This window comes from Rousettus aegyptiacus, unplaced genomic scaffold (genome assembly GCF_014176215.1).
Source record: "Rousettus aegyptiacus isolate mRouAeg1 unplaced genomic scaffold, mRouAeg1.p scaffold_m13_p_14, whole genome shotgun sequence".
NCBI lineage: Eukaryota > Metazoa > Chordata > Mammalia > Chiroptera > Pteropodidae > Rousettus > Rousettus aegyptiacus.
The window spans coordinates 40779876-40807674 of record NW_023416289.1 but is presented as its reverse complement, the minus strand read 5'-3'; the positions used below and the strand labels follow the sequence as shown (position 1 = coordinate 40807674).

Below are 27799 nucleotides of genomic sequence, written 5' to 3'. Positions count from 1 at the left end.
CCTCCTAAAGGAAAGACATAGAGAGGGGTAGAAAGCCAGGGCATGACAGGTCTATGTGGACACATCCATTCACATATTTGACAGATTGGGACTGGGCCTACTGGAGCCTCGAAGTGATGATGGAGACAGATACCAGCCCAGTGGACATCAGTCTAACGGGACCCAGTCTCTATACATCTGGAGCTCAGAGTCTAAAGGAAAACACAGTGACAATGAAACACAGAGAAAGAGAGAGCAAGAGGCATGTGGATGCATACTGTGAAGGCAGAGCCAGAGGCAGTAAGAGAACCACCTGGTGTGGGTCAGATCTGTCAAAGATCTGGAGGTCCCAAACTTCTCCCTGCCACAATTGGTCTTTCTCTTTTCCAGCCTGACCCCCTCCACATCTGAGTCTCTCAATTCTGTGTCTCTCCCCACTTCTGTTTTTCCCATAACTCCTACCTGTTGCTGTCATAGAAAGGATGGAGAAGGACAGATGACTAAAGGAATTAATCTTCCTGAGCACCTGAAGGCCCTACAAACACCAGAATAGGGAAACACGCAAACACATAAGCACATACAGACTCACATACAGGGACACATACCACGACCACCATTATGGCAATGCAAACATCCCTTTCCATATGAACCCACAGAAATACATATAAGCCTCCAGACGTGTAAAAATGTACATAAGCACATGTCAATTCATGCACAGAAACACATCAGCACATTTGCAAAAATACAAATACATCTTCATTTATAAAACTCATGTAAGCATACGCACAGATGCAAGCAGGGCTGAACAAACATGCAACCATAAACACACAAACAAGGTTACATGTAGACAGTGCATGCTCACTATACCCACAAGAACAAACACACGTGTGTGTGTGTATGTGTGTGTGTGTGTGTGTGTGTGTATGCGAATACTTATTCCCATTTTCCTTGGTAACCACCACAGTATCTTCTGAGGCATCTGGGAAGGGAGTGAGCAGGTCACTGCCTGCCTAAGCAAAAAATATGAACCGTTGGCACCTTTCTTTCAAGTTCAACCTCTGGGCCAATGATTACAGGGGCAGGGGGTAATGGATGAGGTTATATAACTGAGTCGAGCGCCAGGCTTAGGATAAAAGGCCTAGGTTGAGACTGTCATGGACTGGAAGGCAGTCAGACTGGGACCATGGCGCTCGGCATCCTCCTCCTCCTGGCTCTCCTCACAGGACTCTTGTTTCTCCTGCCCAAGTGCCATCCAAAGGCACGTGGCCACCTCCCACCAGGCCCCCTGCCTCTGCCCTTCTTTGGGAACTTTCTGCAGATGGGCATAAGAAGCAGATTCAAATTCTTCCTGGAGGTGAGCTGCAAATGGAGGGGGTCTGAGGGTGGCTCCCAGTCTGTACTTGGAGATCACTCACTTACCAAAAGGAGAAAGGCACAATTCCAGGCTCAGAGATGGTTGGCACCATAAAAGGCATGGAGAGGAAGCACAGTGGATGGTGGCCAGACAGTCAGCGGCATCCTGGTTGGTTGGAAGTGCATGGGCGTTGTCCCAGGAGTGGGCACATGGGCATGAGGCGGTGTTGAGGCGTGAGGGCTCGGTATATAATTTCACATCTTCTGCCACACTCTTGCTGCTGGAAGTGAAAGAAAAGGAGGCAGTGGCACTAGCCAAACAGATTTTTCCTCTGCCAATGGAAAAGGGCAAAGACTGGTTCATAGCAATGCCAGGATGAGGATGGGAGGAAGGTACAGTAGCAGGCCAGGTGGAGCTCGCTTACCAGCAGGCAGTATAACATAATAGCTGACATTAGGGAATATTGACTGGGCTCTGTATCACTGCTTTCCAGGAGCGCTTTCATGTTTGAACGTATATTTATTAATCAATAATGTAATCCCTGCCTGTGAACTATCTTTCCAATGGGAGAACTGAAACATGACAGCAACTTTTAGCTGTCTCCTGCCACTCTGTCCATCTTCACCCCTCCCTCACTCCTGACCACACTCCTGAATCTTGGGCTTGTCATTCCTTTGCTTTTAACAGTTTCATCATATATGCAGAGGCCTTAAGTAGGCATTATTTATTCTCATTTTTCTCAGGGTACCAAGCTTTCCCACAAATTTCTGGATTTAGTTTCTTCTTTCAGAAGTATGTGGCTAAGATTTATCCACATCGTTATGGGAATTCTTCGGGTCTTGTTTACAACAACCCCATGGGTTAAGTGTTATCCTCATCTTACAGGTACAGACGGTGAGGCTTAGCTAGAGGAAAGCAATTGTCCACAGTCACACGGCTGGGACTTCGCAAAGGGGAGGCCAGGGTGACACAGAGGTCCTTTACCTCTAGTGTCCTCATAAACTGAAGCTGTCTAACAGTTTGGGGGTAACCAAGCCCGAAATCCTTTAATAATCTGATTAAAGTTGTGGGCTCCCTCCACTTCCAACATCCACACACATTTTTGCATTAAAATTTGAGAATTCTAGACCCTTAAAGCTCTTCTTTGAACTTTCCAAAAGAGAGGGAGGGAAAGAGAGGAAAAAGGGGAGGGAGAGTGGGAGAGTGAGAGCAGGGAAGGGAGAGAGGGAACAAGGAAGGAGAGGGCATGAGCTACTGCACATCATGATGGGTCAGTTTGGGCAGGGTGGCACTCCTCTCTTCCATCCCCAATATGCTCCCAAGTCCTCTGGAGTCAGACAGCTCTGGCTTTGTGACAATAAGAATGAGTTCCTCGTAAGGCAGTTGTGGGGGTAAGATGGGACACTTCATAGAGTGTACAGTGAATGCTCATTAAATGACAGCTAATTTGATCCACTCATCCTTTTATTCACTCATTCCATTGTTATTTACTGGGCATCTTATGTTTGCTTGGGAATGTTCTAGGTATGGCATTGGACAGGGTATACAAAATAAACTGATAAGGAAATATTAGATAAAGGAGAGCTATGATTACAAGAAAGCAGAGTACTATTTTAGAAAGTGGTGGGAGCTGCTTTGGATTACAAAGGTTCAATCCTGCTTTATTTCTGGGCAGAGACCTTAAAGATGCAAGGGGAAGGCATTAGAGAGAGGTAGGTGTTGGTGCAAAAACTCTGAAGCAGGAGCAAGCTCAGCATGTTTTGGGGACAATGTGGAGGCTGAATCTGAGTGTGCACAGGGTGAGTGGGGGAGAAGCAGAGGGTGACGGGGCCACGTCATGCAAAGCTCCATGGACCATGGTAGAGACTTCAGACTTATCCTCGGTGTGGCAAGAGCACCTGAGGGCTTGAAGCAGATCAGGCATAATAATTAACTAGCACTTTAATCAGATTACTTTGTGGTAGGTGGTGAAATGGTTGCAGAAGGGACAGCAACGGGAGTAGGGAGACCAGTGAGTAGGCTTTGCAGATCAGTGTGAGACATTTTTCAGTAAACTGAACCTTTTTATGATTATAAGTCAACTTTTTTACTGAAATTTCACATCACCCTAATAAGTGCACAAATCTTGAGTACTCAGCTCAGTGAATTTTTTTTAAACAAACAAGTTCACATAATTGACATACGGATAAGTAATAACAGGCCCATCCCCAGGAACCTCCATCAAATTCCCTTCCACTCACTACCCGACCACTATCGTGACTCCACAGGTTAGAGTTACCTGTTTTTGAACTTCATATAAATAGAGTCATGGACTCTTTTCAGTCTGGTTGCTTATGCTCAACATGATGCTTGTGAGTTTCATTTGTGTTGTTGGGTTAGCTGTGGTCTGTTCTTTTTCATTGCTGTGTAGTATTCCATGGCATGGCCATGTCACTATATAGTTATCCTCTATTGATGGTGCTGAACATTTTATTTAGGTGAACTTGAGTACACATTTTTGGAGTAAGTAGCTAGGAGTGAAGCTGATGAATCATTAAGGATGTGTGAACTTTCTGCTTCAGTAAAACCCACTGAGCAGTTTCTCAAGAGGCTTAATGATGTTACGATTTTTCGGATTCACAATCACCACCAGAGTGTCATCGCTTTCCCTTCATGTGTTCCAACTGGGTGGTTCAGGGTAGTTTTGGGGGGAAATTGTCAGGAGACAAACAGCAGGTTGAAGAAGAATGATTCTCTAGTTGCGATTCCAGGGAGATCTGGCCAGACTCAAGAGTATAGATGTGGGTGACATCAGAGATTTTTAACCATCTGTATGGCCTGAGGCACCAAGCAATCAGATAGGCCCAGGCTGGATCATGGGTTAATCCTTTAGTTGCTGGGTCCTGGGAAGCTGAAAGGCGGACTGGGGTAGCAGATTTCCGGGCAGAGGTTAATTACCAATTCAATCTATAGAGACATTCATGTCATCTGCAAATAAGCACAGTTCTATTTCTTCCTTTTATTGTTTGTATACTATTTATTTATTTCTCTTGCCTTATTAGATTAGCTGGCAGTGTCAGTATGATGGTGAATAAAACTGAGGAGAACATCTTTGTCTCATTCCAGACCTTAGGGGGAGAGGATTTAGTCCTTCACCATTAAGTATGATGCTACAGATATCCTTATTAGATTAATAAAGTTTCCTCTATTCTTAATTTGCTGAATTTATGTGTCATAAATAGATACTGAATTTTGTCAAGAACTCTTTTCTTGCATATAAACATCACATTCTCCCTTTTTTATTAATATGGTTAAATACATTGGGGTTTTTTTGGTGATGTATTATTCTTTTTTCTATATTGTTAGACTTAATTTGTTAATGTTTTTGCTAAGGATTTTTAATGTCTGTTCATGAGAGATATTGGTCTGTAGTTTTCTTACAGTGTCTTGTCTGTTTTCAGTATTGGAGTAGTGCTGCCCTCATGATAAGTTGAGAAGTGCTCTCTCTTCTTCTGGAAGAGTCTGTTTAGAATTGGTTTTATTTCTTCTTTAGGTATTTGGTAGAATTCACCAGGGAAACCATCTGAGCCTCTAGATATCTCCTCCCATCTCTCCCTTATTCTTCTCCTCTTTCTCCTCTATCTTCTCCTCCTCCTTCTCCTTCTTCAGTTTTTCAACTACAACTTCAATTTCTTAAATAGACACAAGACTATTCCAGCTTTCTATTTCTTCGTTTGTGAGTTTTGATAGTTTGCATCCTTCAAAAAATTGGTGTGTTTCATCAAGATATTCAAATTTATGGCATAAAGTTGTTTGTAATAGTCCTTGAATATCTTTGTGATGTCTATAGATCAGTAATTATGTCCTCTCTTCCATTTCTAATATTGGTAATTTGCTTCTTCTTTTCTTTTTTTTCCCCATTACCCTGGCTAGATGAATTTTATTGGCCTTTTTAAAAGAATCAGCTTTTCGATATATTGATTCTACCTCTCCAACTATTGAATTTGTTGATTTCTACTTTATTTTTTTATTATTTACTTCCTTCTGCTTACTTTAATTTACTCCACTTTGTCTAGTTTCCTAAGATAAAAACTTAGGTTATTGATTTTAGATCTTTCTCCTTTCATAATATATGCTTTCAATGCTGTAAATTCCCTTAAGTATGACTCAGCTGTGTCCCACAATTCTGATTTTTATCTAGCTCAAATATTTTTAGCTACCTTTGAGACTTTCTCTTTGACCCATGGTTTCTAATCCATGGGTTAATGTGTTGTTTTGTTTGCAAATATATGCATATATTTTTCTATCTTTTTTTAACTTAATTTCTAGTTTAATTCCTTTCTGGTCTAAGAGTGGACAACATATTATTTCTATTCTTTTAATAATATGTCAAGATTTATTTTCCAGCCAAGAATGCGATCTATCTTAGTTAATGTTTCATGCTTATTTGAGAAGAAAGTATATTCTACTACTGTTGGATGGAGCCTTTTATGAATGCAATGTTGGCCAAGTTGGTCGATAATGCTATTGGGTCATCTACAATCTTACCAGGTTTCTGCTTACTTGTTCTGTCAATTACTGAGAGAGGGATGCTGACATTTCCAACTATAACTGTTGTTTGTTCATTTCTCCTTTCAGATCTATCAATTTTTGTCTTATGTATCTTGAAGGTCAATTGTTATGTGCATACAGATTAGAACTGTTACATCTTCATTAAGAATATATCCTTTTTTTATTATGTAATGTCCCTCTTTGTCTTTGATAATCTTTATTCTACAATTTACATTCCCCAAAATTAAGATAGCTACTCCAGCTTTTCCTGAATTAGGTTTGCATGGCATATCTTTCTCCATTCTTTTGATTTTTTTTTAATTAAGTTTATTGGGGTAACATTGGTTAATACAATTATATAATTTTCAGGTGTACATTATCATTTGACATCTATATATTCTATTGTGTGTTTACCACCCAAAGTCCTTTTCCTTCAGCTACCATATAGTTGATTCCCCTTACCCTGTCTACCTTTCCCCTCCTGCCCTACCCCACTAGTAAGCACTAGTCTATAGTCCTCAGGTAACCATTAGCCTATAGTCCATGTCTATGAGTCTCTGTTTTTTAGTCCTGCTCATTTGTTGCTTTTAGGTTTATGTCCCACAGATAAGTGATATTATGTGATTTTCAACTTTTTCTGTCTGGTTTATCTTGCTTAACATGATTATCTCAAGGTACATACATGTTGTCGCAAATGGCAGTATTTCATCTCTCCTTATGGTTGAGTAATATTCCATCATATATATGTACTACAGCTTCTTTAGCCAATCATCTGTCATAGGACACTTCAGTTGCTTCCATGTCCTGGCCATGTGAATAATGCTGCTATGAACATTGGTGTGCAAATATCCTTTTGGATATGGGTTTTCAAGTCTTTGGGGTAAATACCCTGTAGAGGTATTGCTGGATCAAATGGTAGATCAATTCTTAGTTTTTTGAGGAAACTCCATACTGTTTTTCATAGTGGCTGTACCAATTTTCAGTCCCACCAGCAATGTATGAGGGTTCCTTTTTCTCCGCATCCTCTCCAACATTTGTTATTACTTGTCCCATTAATTATAGCTATTCTAACAAGTGTGAGATGGTATCTCATTGTGGTTTTGATTTGCATTTCCCTAATAGCTAGTGATGTTGAGTATCTTTTCATATATTTGTTGGCCATTTGTATGTCCTCTAGGGAAAAGTACCTGTTCAGGTCCTCACCCAGTTTTTGACTGGATCATTTTGTTGTTGTTGTTGTTGTTACTGAGTCGTATGACTTCTTTGTATATTTTGGATAGTAGGCTCTTATTGGAGGTGTTGCTTGCAAATTTATTTTTCCATTCGAATAGTCCTCTCTTTACCTCATCGATGATTTCTTTTGCTGAGCAGAAGCTTTTTAGTTTGATGTAGTCCCATTTTATTTATTTATTTATTTATTTATTTATTTATGCCTACAGCGCCTGGTCTTCCTAGGTGGTCTCCTATCCAAGGACTAACCAGGTCCTAACTTGCTTATCTTCCAAGATCAGACATCGGGCTTGTTCAGGGTGACATGGCAATAGACTATGGACCGTGGCTCCACTGGGGTGTGAACCCAGGGTCTTCTACATGTAAGGCAAATGTGCTAACTGCTACACTATGGAACCACATCCCCATTCATTTATTTTAGCTTTTACTTCCCTTGCTTTTGAGGCCAAATTCATAAAATCCTCTTTAAGTCCAAAGTTCTTCAGTTAAGTTCCTGTTTTCTTCTATGCATTTTTATTGTTTCAGGTCTTATATTTAGGTCCTTAATCCATTTCTGAGTTAATTTTGGTGTGTAGTGATAGACAGCAGTCTAGTTTCATTCTTTTGCAGGTGGTTTTCCAGGTTTCCCAGCACCATTTATTGAAGAGGCTTTCCTTTCTTCACTGTATGCTTTGGTTTCCTCATCGAATATTATTTGCCCATATTAATATGAGTTTACTTCTGGACTCTCAATTCTGTTCCACTGGTCCGTGTGTCTGTTTTGCTGCCAGTACCATGCCGTTTTGATTACTCTTGCTTTGTAGTATAATTTGAAGTCAAGCAGCATGATGTCTCCAGCCTCCTTTTTTCTCAGGATGGCTTTGGCAACTCAGGGTCTTTTGTGCTTCCTTACAAATCTGATGATTTTTTTGATCTATTCTTTAAAAAATGCTGATGAGATTTTGATGGGAATTGCATTAAATCTGTATAATGCTTTAAGTAATATGGTCATTTTAACCATGTTGATTCTTCTAATCCAAGAACATGAAATATCTTTCCATTTCTTTGTATCTTCTTCAATTTCTTTTAATAGGGTTTGTAGTTTTCATTATATAGGTCCTTCACTTGTTTCGTTAAATTTATTCCTAGGTATTTTATTCTTTTTGTTGCAATTGCAAAAGAAATTATCTTTTCCATGTCTTTTTCTGACCCTTCACTATTAGAGTATAGGAAAGCTATGGATTTTTGAACTTTGATTTTGTATCCAGAGACTTTACTGTATTTGCTTATTGTTTGTAGTAGTGTTCTTGTGGAGTCTTTAGGGTTTTTTATGTAGAGAATCATGTCATCTGCAAAGAATGACAGTTCGACTTCTTTGTTTCCTATTTGGATGCCTTTTATATCTTTCTATTGCCTGATTGCACTCACTAGGACCTCCAATATTATATTAAATAACAGTGGCAATAGTGGACGACCTTGCCTTGTCCCTGATCTTAGAGGGAAGAGTTTTAGCTTTTCACCATTAAGTATAATGTTGGCTGAGGGTTTGTCATATATGGTTTTTATGATGTATATGAGATACTTTCCTTCTATATCAATTTTGTTAAGTGATTTGATCATAATGGATTCTGTATCTTGTCAAAGGCTTTTTCTGCATCTATTGATATGATCATATGATTCTTATTTTTTAACTTATTTATGTGGTGTATCACATTAATAGATTTGCATATATTGAACCATCCCTTTGCCTCTGAGATGAAGCCCACTTGATCGTGATATATAACCTTTTTAATATGTTGCTGTATTCGGTTCGCTAGTATCTTATTTAGGATTTTTGCATCTGTGTTCATGAGAGTTAGTGGTCTGTAGTTTTCTTTTTGTGTGTGTGTTATCTTTACCAGGTTTTGGTATCAGAGTAATATCGACTTCATAAAATGTGTTGGAAAGTATTGCCTCCTCTTTGATTTTTTTGGAAGAGTTTGAGGAGAATAGGTATTAAATCTTTGAATGTTTTGTAGAATTCACTGGTGAAACCATCTGGTCCAGGACTTTTACTTTTTGGTAGGTTTTTGATGATTGTGTCAATTTCCATACTGCTGATCAGTCTATTTAGATTTTCCAGTTCTTCTTGATTCAGTCTAGGAAGGTTGTATTTTTGTAAGTACTGGTCCATTCCTTCTAGGTTATTAAATTTGGTGTTATATACTTTTTCATAGTATTCTTGTATTATTCTTTGTATTCCTACTATGTCAGTCATAATTTCCCCTCTTTCATCCCCGATTTTGTTTGAGTCCTTTCTCTTTTTTCTTTAGGGAGTCTAACCAGGGGGTTGTCAATTTTATCAACCTTCGCAAAGAACCAGCTTTTTGTTGCATTTATTTTTTCTATCTTTTTTTGTTTTTAATTTCATTTATTTCTGTTCTAAAGTCTTAATAATAGTTTTTAAATTTTCTGGTAGATATTTAATCATGCTTACTACCCTCAGTTTCAGTCCCTGTCAGTGTCAGTGACAGTTTTGGCAGTGTTTGCTCAGATCCCCCTGGGGTTCCACTGTGATCTGTCTCGGAGGGTATGGGGAGAGGGGCCCTCTGAGTTGGGAGTTGGGGTCATGGCAAAAATTGGCTGTTGTTCCTCTGTGGTCCTGTCTCACTTCTCTGCTTTCTGCCCTAATGACTGGGCCCTGCAGTCACAGCTATCCCAGGCAGGGATGTTCAGAGAACTCACTACAGGAACTCGCTGCTCCTTCTCCCTTCCCCATTCTCCTATAGGGAGCTCCAGCAGCTGCAGAGAGGCAGCTTCTTTATTACTCCTGGTCCACCACCGGACACCCAGGGTTCTGACCTGTGATAGCTCTTATGTGCAGATCCTATGCTCAGAGGTTGTGGTGTGCAATTTGGGTGTTTTTTTCTTGAGATTTAGATGTTCAGTTTATCGTTGTTTCAAGGAGAAAGATCTGGGGAAGTCTCTCACTCTGCCGTATTTCCAAAGTTCTGCTCTTTTGATTTTTAAATCTAAGTCTTTATATTGAAAGTGTATTTTTATAGACAATATAAAGACAACAATTGCTTTTTATCCAATCTTACAATCTCCGTTTTAGTGTATTTAGACCATTCACATTTAAACTGAATATTGATATATTTGGGGTAAAATCTACCATCTTGCTAGCTGTTTTTTATGTGTTGTATTGTTCCTTGTTTTCTTTTATTCTGCCCTGTCTAATTTTAATTGAACATATTTTATGATGTAATTTTATTTCTGCATGTGACTTACAATTTATACCTCTTTTGAAAATGTTCTTAGTGGTTGTCCCAGGTGATATACAATATTAAATTACATGAGTTCATTTTCAAATAAAACCATACTATTTCATATGCATTAAAAAGAACTTAGAGTGGTATATTCCTTTTTCCTATCTCTTGTCATTGTTGTCATATATTTCACTTTTCATATGCCATAACACTTGATACATTGTACTGTAATTGTTTTAAACAGTTATTTTGGAACAATTAAAAACTAAAAAATAAAATATTACAAGCTTTATTTATTTAATTTCTAACTCTATTTCTTTGTATAAATCCAAGCTTTGACCTTAATCATGTTCCTTCTGCCCGAAGAATTTCCTTAAAGTTTCTTATAGGGCAAGTATGCTTGCAATGACTCCTCCTCCCTTTTTTGTCTAAGAGGGTCTTTACTCACCCTTCATTTTTGGTAAGAGATACACAATATAAAACTTAACATTTTAACTATTTCTAAGTGTACAGTTCAGTGGCATTGAGCACATTCACGTTGTTGCACAACCATCACCGCTACCCATCTCCAAAACTCTTCACCATCCCAAAATGAAACTCTGTACCCATTATACAACAACTCCTCCCATTTCTCCTTCTTTTTTGTAAAACATTTTTGCTGTATATAGAATTCTTAGTTGACAGGCCTTTTCTTTCAAAACTTTAAAGATGTCACTCCATTGTTTTCTTGCTTGCATGGTTTTTAACAAGAAGTCTGCTATAATACTAATCCTTGTCCCTTGTATATAAGGTGTATTTGTACTCCAGCTGCCTTTAAAATTTTATCTTTGTCTTTGGTTTCCTAAAGTCTGACTATAATATGCTTACATGTGAGTTTTTTGGTATTTACTCTGTTGGTGTTCTTTGAACTTGGATCTGGGTATGGTGGCTGTCACTACTTTTGGAAAGAAATTCAGTAATCATTTTTTAAAATATTTCCACTGTCCCCTTATGTCTTTTTTCTTCTCCTGATATTCCAGTCATGTGCAAATTACACCATTTGATAAAGAAAGAAATGAAAAAGGGGTTGGAAAAAGAAAAAGAGAAAGAAGAGAGAGGAAAGACAAAAGAGAGGGGTAAGATAAAAGAGAATGAAGAAAAAGTAAAAACATCTGTATATACATATCTGCATATATATGCGTATATATACATATATATGTATATATATGTGTGTGCACATGTATCTGTATATATACATATATACATATATACATATATACATATATACATATGTATATAGAGTGAGAGAAAGTCTTTGCAAGAAGGAGAGAAAGGGGATAGAGAGTGATAGAGATGAAGAGAAAAGAAAAGGGAATAGAGGGATGGGGAAAACGTGAAGGGATGTTGTATATAAGTCAAAGATTGTTTAATTCACCAATTAGTGAGGGAACCAGTTGAAAACACAGATGGTTTACAAGACTAATAAAACACTAGTATTTTTATTAAAAAAGAAAAAGAAATTCCAAGTTAAATACAAATTGGCTAAAGTCTAATTTTACTGCATAATTTTCTTTAATTTGGGGGAGAAAGTCACCTTATCTACCGAACAGAAAAGATAGTCATAATGACTTAGCACCTTTACAGAATCAAATGCCCCATAATCATTATTTTCTCCTATTTCCATGATTTGAGTAAATTTTCTTAGCAGAAGTGAAGAAATTCAAAAGCCCCATTTACTAACCTTCCCACTTGCCAACAGAAAAATAACCTCTGCACTAAACTCACTTTCTAGAATTAGTTTCCTAAGACTGAAAGTTTATTTTGATTGGCACTAAGGGCAATAGCTATGCACTGGCAGTACCTTCCTGTTTCTGATGAAAACATCCATGAAGAGAAAAATGTTCATCCATCCACTCTCCCCATAGCTCCTCACTTTTCTAAAACTGATTCCCACTCCCAATGGGAAAAATCTATAGTCCACTATAGATAACTTAAAATCATAGAATTCTGGAATTCTCAAATATTAGAACAAAAGATTCTGAAAACAATGGTATCTCAGAAAAAAAAATGCTAACTTAGGGAGGATGTTCAGCTTGGTCTTGGCACTACTTCATAAAACACCTCCCATGATGGGTCTTCTTGGACTATGCACGAAGATCTCTCAGGTTTACTTATCTTGTCTCCCTAGGGGAAAAAAATTATATTCTAAGTATCTTCCTCCAACTGCAGTTAAAAAAGAAGCCAACAGATTTCTCTGGGTATATCTGGTTAGGGCCATGAATGTCCTTTTCCCACTAAGTTTTTCATGGTCCCAGCTTCATTGTCCCAGTAGCACTCTTTCATTTTAACGAGCATTTATTAAATGCTTGCTGTGTGCCATAATTCATTGACTAGCCCCCCAACCCCAGAGGGTCAATACGATTTTTCGTCCCATTTCTAGATGAGGAAACTGAGGCACAGAGAATATCCAAGTTTTATTCTCAGGGAATTTTAGGACCATGACATTTTATAACCATTCAATCATGCTAAAAGCCCCCATTGGTTGAGCTTTTTCTTATGTGCCAAAGTCTGCATTAAGAGGTTTGCAGGCATGTTATCACTTAAAAAACTCTATAAAGGAGGTACTAATATTATCCTCTCCAAAATACAGATGAGGATAGGCTCAGAGAGGAAGGCTCACTTTCCTATGTTCTTCACATCTCTCGGTTGCCAAAGTCAGAGAGTGCTGCTCTTTGTGTGCTATTATCCAGAGCATGAACACCAGAGCCAGCCAAGCACTCTTCTTCATCGCCTTCCTCCACAGAGAGGCAGAGACTTCCAGAGTAGTACCAGTGCACATGAAACTCCTCATGACAGCAGCAAGCACTTGAAGAACTTTGCCCATGCTGATCTGTCAACATCCACCCCAAGTCCGGATCTCCAGCTTGAAAATACACCCTTAGTGATGTGCTGGTAAATGTTTAACAGTCAGTCAGGTCCTGGGGGTGGGGAAGAGTCCTGGTTTTTAGAGTTTTCTGACCTCTGTGATGTAAATACATCCATCACAGCCGATTTCAAGCAACTTACCAACCTAATGTCACTGAACATGGGGTTGGAAAGAGATGTGCAGAACCCAGCATTGTATAGTATTTTTACCATGCAAAATAAATAGAAATAAGTAACCTCAACAGCATAGCTAATGGTAAAAAAAATTAGGAAGTGATGAGCTTTGAGTATTTATTACTTTCTTTTAAAAATAAAATGTATTCAATTTTAAGTTTATATAATTTAATTAATAATGCCTGTGTTTCACAACCAGTTCATATAATTGTTGGACATTTAATAATCGGTTCTTGCACCACACCACTGCCTCTCACCAAGTAGTTCTGTAACAAGCCCTGCTGAGACCTCTGCCCAGGGGAGCAGGGAACTTCTTGGGAGCAATGCCTATGGCTAAAATTCAGTGTATACATGCTTGTGTGGTCCTACCTGATGTTAGGGGCTTCTTTTGACAGAGATTGGTAGATAACTAACTCAAACACTTCTCCAGGACCACCCCTCATTAATATTCCCATTATTTAGCAACTAAAAAGGCCTCCATGCCTCTGCTCCATCTCCACCCAGTGTCTTCCTGTGTTATATCTATTGTTAAGTATTTTTATTATCACCACTAGCAATATCTAACTCCATACTTGCATCCTCCCTTCAAGGAATTTTGTAATACCTCATAATGGATAGTCTACACTCCACGATGGAACTGGGTCGAATTACACATTTCATACCTTTAGAGAAACTCTGAGCTAAAAATATTTTTGAGGCCTCCTCACTCTCTGACATGCTGTGATTCTAGGCTAGAACATCAAGCTGGAGCCTCACAATGAGAGGAGATGAGGAAAAGGAGTTAGGAGTAGGTATAAGTACCAGGGAGATTTCCTGGTGGGTACATAGATTATGGCATTAAATGATATTGACACAGAAACTGTGGGAAACAACAGATTGCTGTGCCTCCACTCCTGGTTTCCTGCCTGGAGTGTGATGGTGACAGGGGCTGTTTTAAGGATATTTTCTCTCTCCTTTCCTGTTCGAGTGGAAAAAACAGACTCACAATCACAACCATCATGGATAATTAAAAATACTAGTCCTGAATGGTGTGTGTGTGTGTGTGTGTGTGTGTGTGTGTGTGTGTTTGTGTGTGTGTGTGTTTTGGGAAGGGTCAGAATGGACGGGAGAGGTGACAGCTGGGGGAGTCAAAGAGGAAGGCTAGAGCTGATTCTTACTCCAAAAATCACATCCTACCTGGAAATCCAAAATACAGAAAGTGGTCCTCTATTAGTCATTCAGTTTCCCAGAATTCCCACCACTTCTGGACACATGATGTCTCAGCTTAGTCAGCCACGCCTTATTTCAAAACCTGTGTGTTCCCTAAGAGATTCAATTTCCAAGTCTTAGAATCCAGGCACATGAGAAGGGCATTAAGTTTTGTTTAATAATATGTATAGGTAGAATATAATACTCAGGAATTTTGTTTTAAGGAAGTAAAGAAGATTTACAAATGTTTAGTACAAAAAAGGTTGTAAACCATTTGTTTCGCTTATTCAGAAAGCAATCACTAGGCCATACCTCTAGAGTGGTCTTCTCCTCTAGAGACTGGGGCTCGAGGTGGTTTCTACATCTTAGCCTTTGACAATAAATGCTCTTGGGTGCACATATTCACACACACACACACACACCACACACCAGCAAAGTTCAAATAAACCAACATAAGTAATCTTTATCACTATTTAATATCACTTTGAGTAGAAACAAGAAAAATAGTCAAATTAAACCTTTTCTATTGAGTTATTTCTCTTGCTATTCTAAATCTTCATCTTACTGCCTTTATTATTTTAAAAAACTGATTAATTAGGGTTTCTTTAGCAAAGAGAAAGAAGTCATCCCTACTCTCTATCAAGACTTTCTAAAACAGTATGGTTACCCTATTTGACGTACGGGGAAACGGAAGCCAAGAGGATTGGGTTACTTACCCAGCGAAGAAAAAATAGAGCTGAAATCTGAATGCTGATTGTTTGATTCCTAAGCGCAATAGCTTAAAAATGAAGTTCAACCACTTCCCACACCCTGCCAAGACATGTTAAACTAGGGGTTGAACTGAAAAAGAGGAACCGAAGGACCAGAAATATGAAGAGAGAGGAATTGTCCCAGTAGATTTCCCTGGGTGAATTTAATCCACCTCTATTTACTTTTGAGATTATAGATTATATAACCACCCCCCATATAATGCACTTTTTTTCTGATGGTATCCATACCAGGAAAACTTGAATCCCACGGTATTCAGATTTCTGCACAGCTGATTTCTCAGAACATATTTAGGCAGGATCTGATGCTCCTCAACCCAGCACCATGGAGCTGGGAGGGACCATCACCATCTTTCTGGCACTCTGCTTGTCTTGTCTGCTCATCCTCATTGCCTGGAAGCAGATCAACAAGGGGGGAATGCTGCCTCCAGGTCCCACACCAATACCCTTCTTGGGAAACCTGATACAAATCCGTACGGATGCCACTTTTCAGTCTTTTATGAAGGTGAGTCTGTCTACCTCTTCTCTTAGAGCTGGAAGCAACTGATTCTACAGACAAGATACGTGTATAACCATCTAACTTCTAAAACACAGGCTCCTGGAAACACAGAACTTATGAATCTTAGAACTCTGAAATTCCAGAATCTTAAACTTTTGGAAACACAAACTATTAGCACATTGGAACTTAAGACTCTCACAATCTCAGGACATTGGAATCACAGTACCTTATATCCTAAAACACAAATATTCTTGCAATTTGGTTACCTTCGTACTTTGAGACTTAGTATCATGAAATCTTAGGATTCTAGAAATTTAACATTTTAGAGAGAGAAGCATGGATCTTGGAGTTCATTTTATTGAGGTCTATCATTTCACAAATGAGGAAACTAAGGCTTGTGAAAGTGTTGGGGTATGGGGGGAGTCTTGCTGAAAATCACAAGAACCAAGGCCTTTGTCTCAGTAGTTCTTCCAAGCCCAGGACTCACCTTTATGTAACTCCCACATTTGTATTCCCTTGAAATCTTCATCTCCTAAAATCCTTGATTGGTCTATACTTGGTACTCCAATAAGCCCTCTCTTCTTATGTCTTCCTTTACTCCCAGCTCAGGGAGAAATATGGCCAGGTCTTTACTGTGTACATGGGTCCCCGGCCGGTAGTTATTTTATGTGGACATGAAGCAGTTAAAGAAGCCCTGGTAGACCGAGCAGATGAGTTCAGCGGCCGTGGAGAATTGGCTTCAATAGAACGAAACTTCCAAGGTCATGGTAAGTAACAACAATTAAAACAAAATCATTTTTATTTACTTCTTATGTCCCAGGTTCTTTGATAAATACTCCACATGAATTACTGCATTGACTCTTTTGAGAGACATATTAATGTCTTATTAATTTTGTAAATAAGGAAACTGTAAATGAAGGTGAGAAAGGTTGGGTAATATCAAACAGTAAATAGTATTACCATTTATTTTGAACCCAAACTATATGACTCTAGAGTATCTGCTGTATTACTTTTGTTATTACTTTAAATTGATTAGTGATACTGTGTACTCACTGGAGGCCTCATAGACAACTTTACTTGTTATTTTCCTACACAAACACACACACCCAACCCATTGGTCTCTCCCTCCTTAATTTAGGTAGATATATTTCTTGTGTTACCTATACATCCATCTCTAATTGTCCACACCCTTCAATTCCAAGGAGCCTCACACTACTCTTTCCATACTTTCCATCCATCCACTTTTCCATTGTCCCATTCATTCACCAAAAAAAACTCACTCATTAATTAGACTTTCAATGCAAATATCTTTCCATTCAAATTATATATATGTATATGTGTGTGTATATATATATATATCAATTAACTTTTCATTTACCTGTCTATCCATCATTCCATTCATTTTTTCATTAACCCTTCCATCGTATATCCAGCTATTAATATCTCCATTTATACATCTTTCCACCCATTTATCCAACCATCTCAAGCCATCCATCCATTGACCATTCACCTATTCATTAGGTCTTTCATCTACCCATCAGTTACTCTGTTGTAAACTCTCCTTTCCATTCATTAATCCACCAAAATCATTTCATTAAAATTCTAAGAATTAATTCACCAATCCATGCATATACGATAATTTCTAAATGTTTCTTATTACATGGTAATTCCTTTTGTGTAGGTAGGTTGATGAAGAGGTATGAGTTTCTGTGTACATGTATGTGTATATCTAAATAATCCAAGTGGTATGTAGGAAATAAAGATAGTGCCCCAATTTTAGTGTGCTCTAAAAGGCATTTTATCTATACTTCCTTCCACATCCCTATACATCCATCCAGTGATTTATCCAGTTTCAGGTATTTATCTGGTAAGAAAATTTCTTGACCGCCCCTAAACATTACTAGTCTGATTCCTTTTCCTCCACCTCAATCCTGGCCTGTTTTTGAGGGACCTGCACATAGGGAACCTTAGTCTCCCTATCAAGCCTGGGAGTTGGGAAGAGTTTTTCTGAGAGCAGAGCCTAGAGCTTTCAAAATCTGTCTCCATCCTTGTTCATCACAGGGCTGGACACAGGAATGGGAGGGAGGCAAAAACCTGACACTGGGGTTCTGACAGGTGTAGCTCTGGCTAATGGAGAGCGATGGAAGATTCTCCGACGCTTCTCCCTCACCATCCTCCGGGACTTTGGGATGGGAAAGCGCAGCATTGAGGAGCGGATCCAGGAGGAAGCTGGTTTCCTACTAGAGGAATTTCGGAAGAGCAAGGGTATGTGGGTCTTGGGGGCGAGGGTGGGTTACAAGGTTACTCAGGGGTTGTAGAGAGCTCAGTCTTGAGAAGACGGACCTTGGTGGGAGAAAGCTCTGGAATGGGAGAAGATGAAAAAGATTAAGGATTTACTGAGATTTCTATCCAGGTTCTGTATTAAAAGTTAACATGAAGGGCTCTTAGAGATGACTTGCCCATAAACTTTAATCTCAGAGAGTTTGTGAGCTCCTGATATAATATGCAGATTTTGGCAATGTGTGAGTTTGTGCTTTTTTTGTGATGGAATCAAACATACAAACACACACACACACAACTGTGTAAAAACCACATAACACAAAATTTTTACCATCCTAGCCATTCCTATGTGTACTTTTCAATAGTGTTGAATATATCCACATCATTGTGAAGATAAAATAGAGCTTTAGAACTATTCCATCTTGCAAAGCTAAAACTCTATACTCATTTAATTACTTTTTAAAAAGAAATCCAATCCTTACCAAAAAAATAAGATCTGGAACCACTGGGGTCTAGAGAAAAATCACGTAGAGGTCAAGAAAAAAAGAGATAAATAGATAAGAGATAGAAATAGAGATAATTTCTCTAAATCAGAGATTTATCACCTTGGCTCCATTGGATGCTAAATAATCTACATAAAGTCCTTGAATGTCCATGTATCCCCAGAAATTATTTGCAAAGTGGTATATTTGTGAATATGGGCTTGTTGTAGAAAAATTATCCCTAAATCCACTGGCCAGTCAAGCGTCCTGCTTTATAGGTGGCGCATTTGAGGCCAAGGGAAGGATTTTCCTAATAGGTGAAATGGAATAATTGATAGAGACAGACAGAATTCAGCCATCCTTTTTAAAAAATGTATCCCTTACTGTGACTTCTTTTCCAAGTCTGTGACTCTCCAGCACAAACAATTAAATACTAATACCAAAAGGTGGTGATTAAGCTCCATCAGCATTTCTTCAGAGTTTACTATGTGGCAAAGACTGCATTAAGCATTTTGCACTGATAATTATATTGAATCCTCATGAGCCAGTGAAGTGGTTGTTAAGTCAATTCACATATTAGGAAATCTAGATTCAAAATATGGAAATGAAACAACTAATATGTGTTATTAGGCAGTGAGGCTGAGACTCATATCCATGACCGAATGATCCTACAACCCATGCTCCTAGTCACTGCCTCTAACATAGACAATTTCCATCACCCAGGTGCTCCCATTGAGCCCACCTTCATCCTGAGCCGCACTGTCGCCAATGTCATCAGTTCTATCGTTTTTGGCAGCCGCTTCGACTATGAGGACAAGCAGTTCCTGAAGCTGCTGCAGATGATCAACGAGAGTTTCATTGAGATGAGCACACCTTGGGCGCAGGTGCCCATCAGCCACCTCTCAGCCCATTCCCAGCCTCAGTTAATTAAGCACCTGCCTATCTTACTTAATCACCCCCAAAACCCTGGGAGGCTCAGCACATATCAATATGCCCCAAGTCTCCAAGAAGCAAATGGGCTCACCCAGTTCTCAGACCCAGTGCTGGTTGTTGAGCACAGCTGACTCCAGACTCAGTCAGTGATGGTCATGGGTGCCCATCGCTGACAAACCTCCTTTGCCTATTTCCCACAGCTATATGACATGTATTCTGGAATCATGCAGTATTTGCCAGGAAGACATAATCGCATCTACTACTTGATAGAGGAGCTCAAGGACTTCATAGCCTCCAGGGTCAAGAAAAATGAGGCATCCCTTGACCCACAGAACCCTCGGGACTTCATTGACTGCTTCCTCATCAAGATGCACCAGGTACTCCAGCTGTTTCCTCTCATCTCCTCAATCCCTAGCCTCATCTGCACCTTTAAACTCAGTTGTAGACATGTTAGAGTCAAAAAAAGCAAGCATTGTTTCACATGATTTACTTTTATTTATAGATGAGATATAAAAACTGTAAAGGCAAAAACTCATACTTTTAAAATAAACTTTGAATCTAAAAATTTTAAGAACATGAAACTTAAAATCTTACACTTTTCTAATCAAGTATTATTACATCTGTCAAAAACTTAAACTGTAGAATGAGTCTTTAGAATCTCAGAATTTGAGAAGCCTAGACATTTAAAATCTTTAAAAGTTTAAAGTCTTAGAGAAGGATAAATTTAGAAACATAATACTTCTGTATCATAGAGTCTTAGAATTTTAGAAATCTGTATATTTTTAATATAGAACTGCAATACTTGAAAGTTTAAAATGATATACCCTTATGTCCTTGAACTTTCAAATCTGACAAGGCAACCTCTACTTTCTTCTCTTCCCATTCTCATCGTTCACTCTGCTGCAACCACACTGGCCTCCTCCTTGCTGTTCTTCTAATGTAGCAGGCATACTCCTGCCTCAGGACCTTTACTCTGTCTGTTTCCTCTCCAAGATACCCATTTGGTTTACTCACCTATTGTGTTTTCACAAAGACCTACCATATACAGAGGAAGAAAATAAGAAGATAAAGTCAGAAAGGAGTGATTCTATTTCTAATCCCTCTCATTTTCAGGATAAAAATAATCCCCACACAGAATTCAACCTCAAGAATTTGGTCCTCACCACTCTCAACCTCTTCTTTGCGGGCACAGAAACTGTGAGCTCTACTCTACGCTATGGATTGCTGCTTCTAATGAAATATCCTGAGGTGGAAGGTGAGTGTTCACCTCAGCTTCTTACCTAGCAACTCCTATTCCCAACAGGAGAGAAGATGTAACCTGAAAACTTAGGACCCTAAGGCCTTAGACTCTTCACAATTTAGAATCTCAGGATATAGAATCTCAAAATCTTTGGCATGGAAGGCCATTTTAATTAATCTTCTACTAGATGACAGTACTAGTTTACTATGGCTGCCGTCATCTACTACCAAAAACTTAGTAGCTTAGAACAACACAACTTTGATTTGATTGCCAGAGGGATGAATAGAGCCTCTATCATCTATGTCATTTTTTCCCCCTCTACTCCTTCCTTCTTATACAGACACTTCTGATTATATTCAGAGCCAACCTAGGTAATTCTGGATAATCTTCCTATCTCAAGATCCTTATTTCCATGATATCTGCAAAGTCATTTTGTCATTTAAGATCATATTCACTGGTTCCAGGAATTATGAGTGGATATCTTGGATGGCCATTATTTAACTGACTACAGTCTCAAAATCAAATAGAATACATCTCCAATAAATTGCAGTCTGGTCTGGCTATGTAACTCCAGTAATGAGGAGCTCATTATTTGCTTAGGGAAAGTACCCAATTAAGGTCCTTCTCACGTCTAATGCAGGTCAAGATAAGCCAACAAATTTCTCCCAGTAGAGACAATGGGAGACACTAACTTGTTTTCATTCAGATTCTTTTAGTCTCTTCTCCATTGTCCAAATTGTCTTTAACTAATCTAAGTAACTAGATATTTAATGAACACCTTCTATGTGCTGGGCACTGTCCTAGTTACTTGCATACTGGATTTTATGTAAATTTTACAACTCTATGAGCTTGTTAGGCCATCGCATCTATTTCGAAGATGAAAAAACAGAGGCTCAGAAGGTAACATCATTTGCCCCAAGGTCACTCGACCAGGAAGTATAGACAAGGGTAATTGTCACATAATTGCTATCATTTGCTTCTATCCTGTCCTAGTTTTCTATTGTGCCTCTTCCCCATCCTGTCAAAACTCTGTGTGTGAAAGCCCATGTGGTACCAGGATACTGTCCTATTCATCAACTCTCCATGGCTCCTTGGTGCTTCAAGATAAAGACCAAATATCCCAACTGGCATTCAAGGATCCAGGCTGAGTGCCTCCCCATGGTCTGATGAGTATTTATTAACCCCACCAGGGTGTTAGGTGTTAAGAATAAAAAGGCAATCCAAACACACATGGCTTGCTCCCTCAAGATCAACAGGCCAACCCATGGCCCACCCTGGCCTCTAGAAATACCTCCTGTGTCCTCGTCTGCTATGTTTTCTGCCCCTTCCAGCCAAGATCCATGAAGAGATTGACCAGGTGATTGGACCACACCGGATCCCAAGTGTGGATGACCGAGTCAAGATGCCGTACACAGATGCTGTGATCCACGAGATACAGAGACTGACAGATATTGTGCCCATGGGTGTCCCCCATAATGTCATTCGGGACACTCATTTTCGAGGTTACCTTCTGCCCAAGGTAGAGTTGCACCCTCATTCTCACCCCTTCTCCCACTATTGGACCCTTCTCTCCTCCTGGTCCCCTACCCCATACTCCAACACCAATGTCTCCTAACTGCCCCCTTTTCATCCCAGGGCACCGATGTATTTCCCCTACTTGGCTCTGTCCTCAGAGACCCCAAATACTTCCGCTACCCGGATACCTTCTATCCCCAACACTTCTTGGATGAGCAGGGACACTTCAAAAAGAATGAAGCCTTTGTACCTTTTTCCTCTGGTAGGTTTCTACGGTCTGAGTTCCCCACCAAGATCATGCTACATATGTCCAACTATCTAATGTTCAGGTCCAAATGAGAAGTTGAGTGCTATTTCATAGAATCCTAAAATCCCAGAATTATAGACTATTAGGACCATTGACTCTGACAATAAGAAAAGTATAGCACTAAACAGGGGTCAGCAATCTTTTTCTGCTAAGAACCAAATAGAAACTATTTTAGGTTTTGCCAGCCATATAGTCTCTGTCTGCACTCTGCAGTCTGAACTACTCACCTCCACCATTGTACCACAAAAGGAATCAGTAGTTAGGAAACAGAACCTCACTCTATCACTTACAAACAACACAGCATGGGGGAGTTCCTTTAGCTCCCCGACTGCGAAATGAAGATTAAGCTCTCCAAACCACTGGAAGGGTGACTGACAAATAGTAAGCACTATTTAAATGTGAGCTTTCATTTCCCCCCTCACCAGTATCTGAAAGTAATAAGGCATTTTATAAACCTTTGAGAAATAGAAATGAACAGAACCTTCTAATTCGAGGGTCCTTTACACTGTTCCATCTTGGAATCCGATAGAATCCAACCATCATGGAAGTACTGCCAAGTGCTGAGCGGCATATCCCAGCATGGAACTAACTATAGGAACATGCTGAGTCTTTACGATAACCCTATAAAGTGGGTATTATCATGACCTGAGAGAAGCTGAGGATGCAGCTGAGGCTCAGAGGGGTGGTGGGGTCAGAAGACTCCCCATGCCTCTCTCACTTCAGTGAAGTGTGAACGATCTTCCTGTCCTGCCCTCTTCTCACAGGAAAGCGCATCTGCCTGGGTGAGTCCATGGCCCGCATGGAACTCTTCCTCTACTTCACCTCCATCCTTCAAAACTTCTCGCTACGCCCATTGGTGCCACCTGCTGACATCGATATCACGCCCAAGGTCTCAGGCTTTGGGAACATCCCCCCGACCTATGAGTTCTGCGTCATGTCCCGCTGAGTGCCTCCAACTGGGTGTGGAAGGAACCATTGGAGAATAGAATTCTGTCCAAGCATACAGGGGTACTCACCCTAATCTCTCTAAATTCTCACAACAGCCCTAAGAGAAGGCACTGTTACTACTGTCACGGGGCCACAGGTCAGCAAGGGTCATCTGAAAATATAGAGCTTCATATCTTCTACATCCAGCAGAAAAGCAGTGCCCTATCTAACGTTCGCAAAACCCTGCATATTTTTCTTTAACTTGATCACTTCTGTCTGGGTTTCTGTCTATACTAAATTCTTGTTGTAGATGCCATGCCTTTATGGTATTTCTTTGTCTTTGCCCAAAATGTGGGTCACAATGCCTTCTCCTTGATTCTCAAATCCACCCCCCCAAAAAAAGCAACAAGGAATTAAAGACTGATGAGCATTGTAAGATTATTGTGCATTGTGTGTGTGTATGTGACATCAATAGGGCGCCGCAAACAACTCAAATGCCCTTTTTCACTTCCTTGTTATTAAGTATCTTTTCTGCTTACTCATCACCAGAGATATCCCACTGGTTTGGCCCCCCTTGTAATACCCCAGCCTCAGTCATCTTGCTGGCTCATTACCTCTTCCTCTCCATCATCTCTCTTCCCTGGTTGTCCTTATTATAGCTTCCAATTCCAAATACTCTCCAATCCATTTTTTAAAAATTTTAATTGGTATCACATATACAGTACATTGGTTAGACATTTATATCATTTATAAAACAATCCCCCTAATTTCTCCTTCTCTCCTCTGGCCAATGTATTAATGCTAACTACACCGTGCTGCCATCCCAATGACCATCTATCAACTACTAATTTGTACTTCTTTAACCCTTCACCCCATCCTCCCAGCTTCCAAACTGCCCCCCATCCATCACCAAATTGTCCACTATATTTGTGAGTCTGTTTTTCATTAGTTTGTTCTTTTCATTCCTTAGATTCTGCGTGTAAGTGAAATCACATCGTATTTTGAAAAATGGTTAAATCTCCCATAACTCTGATATTCCATTTCTAAACTTCATCAACTTGCTCAGCTTTCCTTCATAATTTCTTTTATTTAACCAATATTTATTGAATCCCCAACATGTGCCCAGCACACTCTTCAGGTAGTTGGATCAATCCATCAGTGAACAAAACAGACAAGATTCTTGTTCTCATGGATCTTACATTCTAGTGGGGAAGGTATGCAATGAAGAGTAAACACAATAAATAAACAAATGATATACTATGTCAGAAAAGCAAAGTACAGAAGTAGGATAGAGAATTCCAGGATTAAAATTTTTCATTGATGGTCATGGATCATTTCACAAGGGATGAGGAGCAAGTCATGCAGATACCTGGGGTGGGGGGGGGGCGGTGTTCCTGACAAGATAATTAAAAAGAGCAGAGGCTAAGACAGAAGTCTGAATGGTATACATTAATCCACGAAGAAACATGTGTAGCTGGAGGGAGGAGGGAGAGAGTAGAAATAGATGAGATGAGAGCAGAGAGTTAAGGGGCCAGGTTGAGTGAGGCTGTGTGAGCCTCCATGGGGTCTTAAGTGAGATGGAGGTCTTTGGGGGGGAAGGGGGCTGGTGAGCATATGGTGACATATATTAACATGTTTTAAATGGCTCGCTCTAGCTGTCATATGATGAAGGGACTGAAGGAAGAGGTGAGGACAACCACAAGGACCAATTAGGAGGCTACAGTAGTGACAATGGTGGCTTAGACACAGCAGAACCAGTAGAGGTGGGAAAAGTCAATGTGTTTGGAACCTATTCTGATGTCTGAGATTGCAGGATTTGCCTATGTTTTAGGTGTAGAATGTGAGAGGAAAAGGGGATTCAGGCATTACTCCAGGGATAACAGCTCACCCTTAACCACTTCGTTCTCAGTCCAAAACCCCCAGAGATCCTTAAGACCTGTAACAGTCAGGGGTTCTGTTTTTAATCAACACAAAATAGCATTTGCTCTTTTGAGTGGAAAAGATAGCAGAATGGGTAAGAAAAGTCTTCAGACCAGAATGCAGATTCGACACTCATAAAAGGAAACAGGAGAAGAAGCAGAATTAGGCAGGGAGAGACTCAGACCACCATGCAGAGAGGCAATTTATCTAATAGGTACATCAGAAGTGAAAATTGCTGTTAGGGGTGTCTCATGTTGGGCAAGAAATAGTCATGTCCTGGACTACAGCTGTCCTCAGTTGCTGGCTGGGTCTTTCTTGGAAGAGCATAGGTGGAAGAGCAAGCAGAGGTGGATTCTGAAGGGGCTACAACTGGAGGCTGTCAGCTCACTGAACTTCTTGAAGCTGAATGGCAAGTTTTCTTGAAGAGAAATTTGAGTGTAACACCTCTATGTCTGCCACAGACACAAATATACAAACACACACCATAAACACCTTGGTGCTCTTTCCATAAAGCATTGCAGTTCAGAGCTACAAACACCCTTGTGAGTGTACAGTCTGTCAACTGATGGATGTAGGTGCCACGCCAATGGCTACAGGAATTCCTAATTTGAGGTGGGGTGAAGAAGAAAACTTTATTTAGTGCAAACAGCTAAATTATGATCCACCAAGGCTGTAGACCAGCATAGCGGTGAGATGGTCTTCTGATGAGGTGGTAGTTGGGAGAGGCCCCTCCCTGGCTAGACAGCTCTGCTCGACTCCACTTCTCTCTGCCAGGTATGCTCTGCTCTGCTCTGGCAAGAATGTCTTCTGGGTTTCAGCTCCAGCTAGGGAAATGCAAGCTTCACTCTTTGGTGGAAATGGAAAGAAAGAACACTTTTCCACAGAAGAGATGACTTATATAGAGATAAGTCCCAGCTCCGAGCCCTGATTGTTTTGCACTCATTTAAATGAGGACTTCAAATCCTCACAGTCTGTTTGGTCCAAAAAGCACCGTCCTGATTGGTCAGAGTATAGCCATTCTGATTGGTCGGTAAAGATGCTAATGGAGCTATAGCTGCACAGCTCCAATTGGACAAAGTCTCAGTCCTATTGGTTGAAATATGATTCCAGAACTCCTTCTAAGGGTTGAATCAGATGGTAGGAACACAGTAGAGGCAGGAAGTTCAGTGCAGTTTATTTCAGGCTTCTCCCTGAAGCCTACTTGCATGAGAGGCCCTTGTTTAACAATGGCTGCAAGGGTCTGTTTGTAAAGTTAAGCCCAATTAGCCACCAGGTGTCCTTCTTGGTATGTATCTTCTTTCTCAGGGTCAACAAGTCTGACGGTCATCAAATGGTATCTTATGTACAAGTCTAGTACATGGAACAGGGAAGGGAATTGCTGACCTCTGTCTCTAGGCAAAACATAGAAGAGCCTTCACTTTCATTGATGAGATCTCATTAGAAAAGTCTAGAAATTCTGAGGGCTATAAGGCATTGTAGTCATTCAACACACATCCCCATTCTAAATGATGACCTATGGAAAGACTTGATGACATAACAGTGACCAGGATAGATTCATTCACTGACCACATGGAGCTCCCAGTCCATCAAAGAAGACTCACCCATCTCTGGACAATGACAGCTCAGAGCGAGATGGAAACACAGGATTGTGTTGAAGGCAGTGATGGAAGAAGAGGGGTCCAGGTAGTTTGTGGCAGCACCAGGTGGTATGAGACAGGTTTGAGACGGTTGCTATCCCATGTTTTACTGGAGTAAATTTTTCTAAAAAATTACATGAATCAATTGTCTTTATATTGTCACTGGTAGGAAAAGCCAAAGAGCACATATGAGTCAAAGAGGACATTTTCTTTACTTTGGATTACTTTATTTTATTATTTTTTAATAATAATTTTTATTTTTCAGTTATAGTTGGCATACAATACTATATTAGTTTCAGGTATACAATATAGTGATTAGACAACTCTAGAACTCATAAAGTGATCATCACCAATAAATCTAGTGCCCCTCTGACACTATACATAGTTATTACAATATTATTGACTATATTCCTTAGGCTGTACTTTCCATCTCCATGACTATTTTGTAACTACCAATTTGTACTGCTTAGTCCCTTCCCCTTTCTTTGCCAACCACCCCAACCTCCCTCCCATCTGGTAACACTCAAAAAGTTCTCTGTATTTATGAGTTTGTTTCTGTGTTTGATTGCTTGTTTATTTTGTCCTTTAGATTCCACATACATGTATAATCACATGGCATTTGTCTTCCTCTCTCTTACTTACTCCACTCAGCACATTACCCTCTATGTCCATCGTGAAATATCTTTTCCTATCCCCTTACTTTTAG

The 27799-nt window shown here is 39.8% G+C and overlaps 1 protein-coding gene across 2 annotated transcripts; it reads left to right on the top strand.

The window, feature by feature from the left end:
- Positions 1-1109: 1109 nt before the first annotated feature.
- On the top strand, positions 1110-23974 carry LOC107521825 (cytochrome P450 2G1). Of its 2 annotated transcripts, none has more exons than XM_016166879.2 (9): positions 1110-1333; positions 16457-16619; positions 17968-18117; positions 19338-19498; positions 19748-19924; positions 20661-20802; positions 22119-22306; positions 22423-22564; positions 23374-23974. In XM_016166879.2, the coding sequence occupies exons 1-9, from the start codon at positions 1163-1165 to the stop codon at positions 23553-23555; spliced, it is 1476 nt and encodes a 491-aa protein (XP_016022365.2). In that variant the 5' UTR covers positions 1110-1162; the 3' UTR covers positions 23556-23974. The 2 variants fall into 2 exon arrangements, with proteins under 2 accessions (XP_016022365.2, XP_016022364.2); XM_016166878.2 differs by lacking the exon at positions 1110-1333 and adding an exon at positions 15654-15858.
- The last annotated feature ends 3825 nt before the right edge of the window (positions 23975-27799 follow it).

Excerpts from the sequence above, each read along its gene's own strand:
- LOC107521825 (XM_016166878.2), top strand. The coding sequence starts at position 15,679 with ATGGAGCTGGGAGGGACCATCACCATCTTTCTGGCACTCTGCTTGTCT. Across the intron at positions 18,118-19,337 it reads GGAATTTCGGAAGAGCAAGG|GTGCTCCCATTGAGCCCACC; the intron begins GTATGTGGGTCT and ends TCCATCACCCAG. Across the intron at positions 22,565-23,373 it reads CTTTGTACCTTTTTCCTCTG|GAAAGCGCATCTGCCTGGGT; the intron begins GTAGGTTTCTAC and ends CTCTTCTCACAG.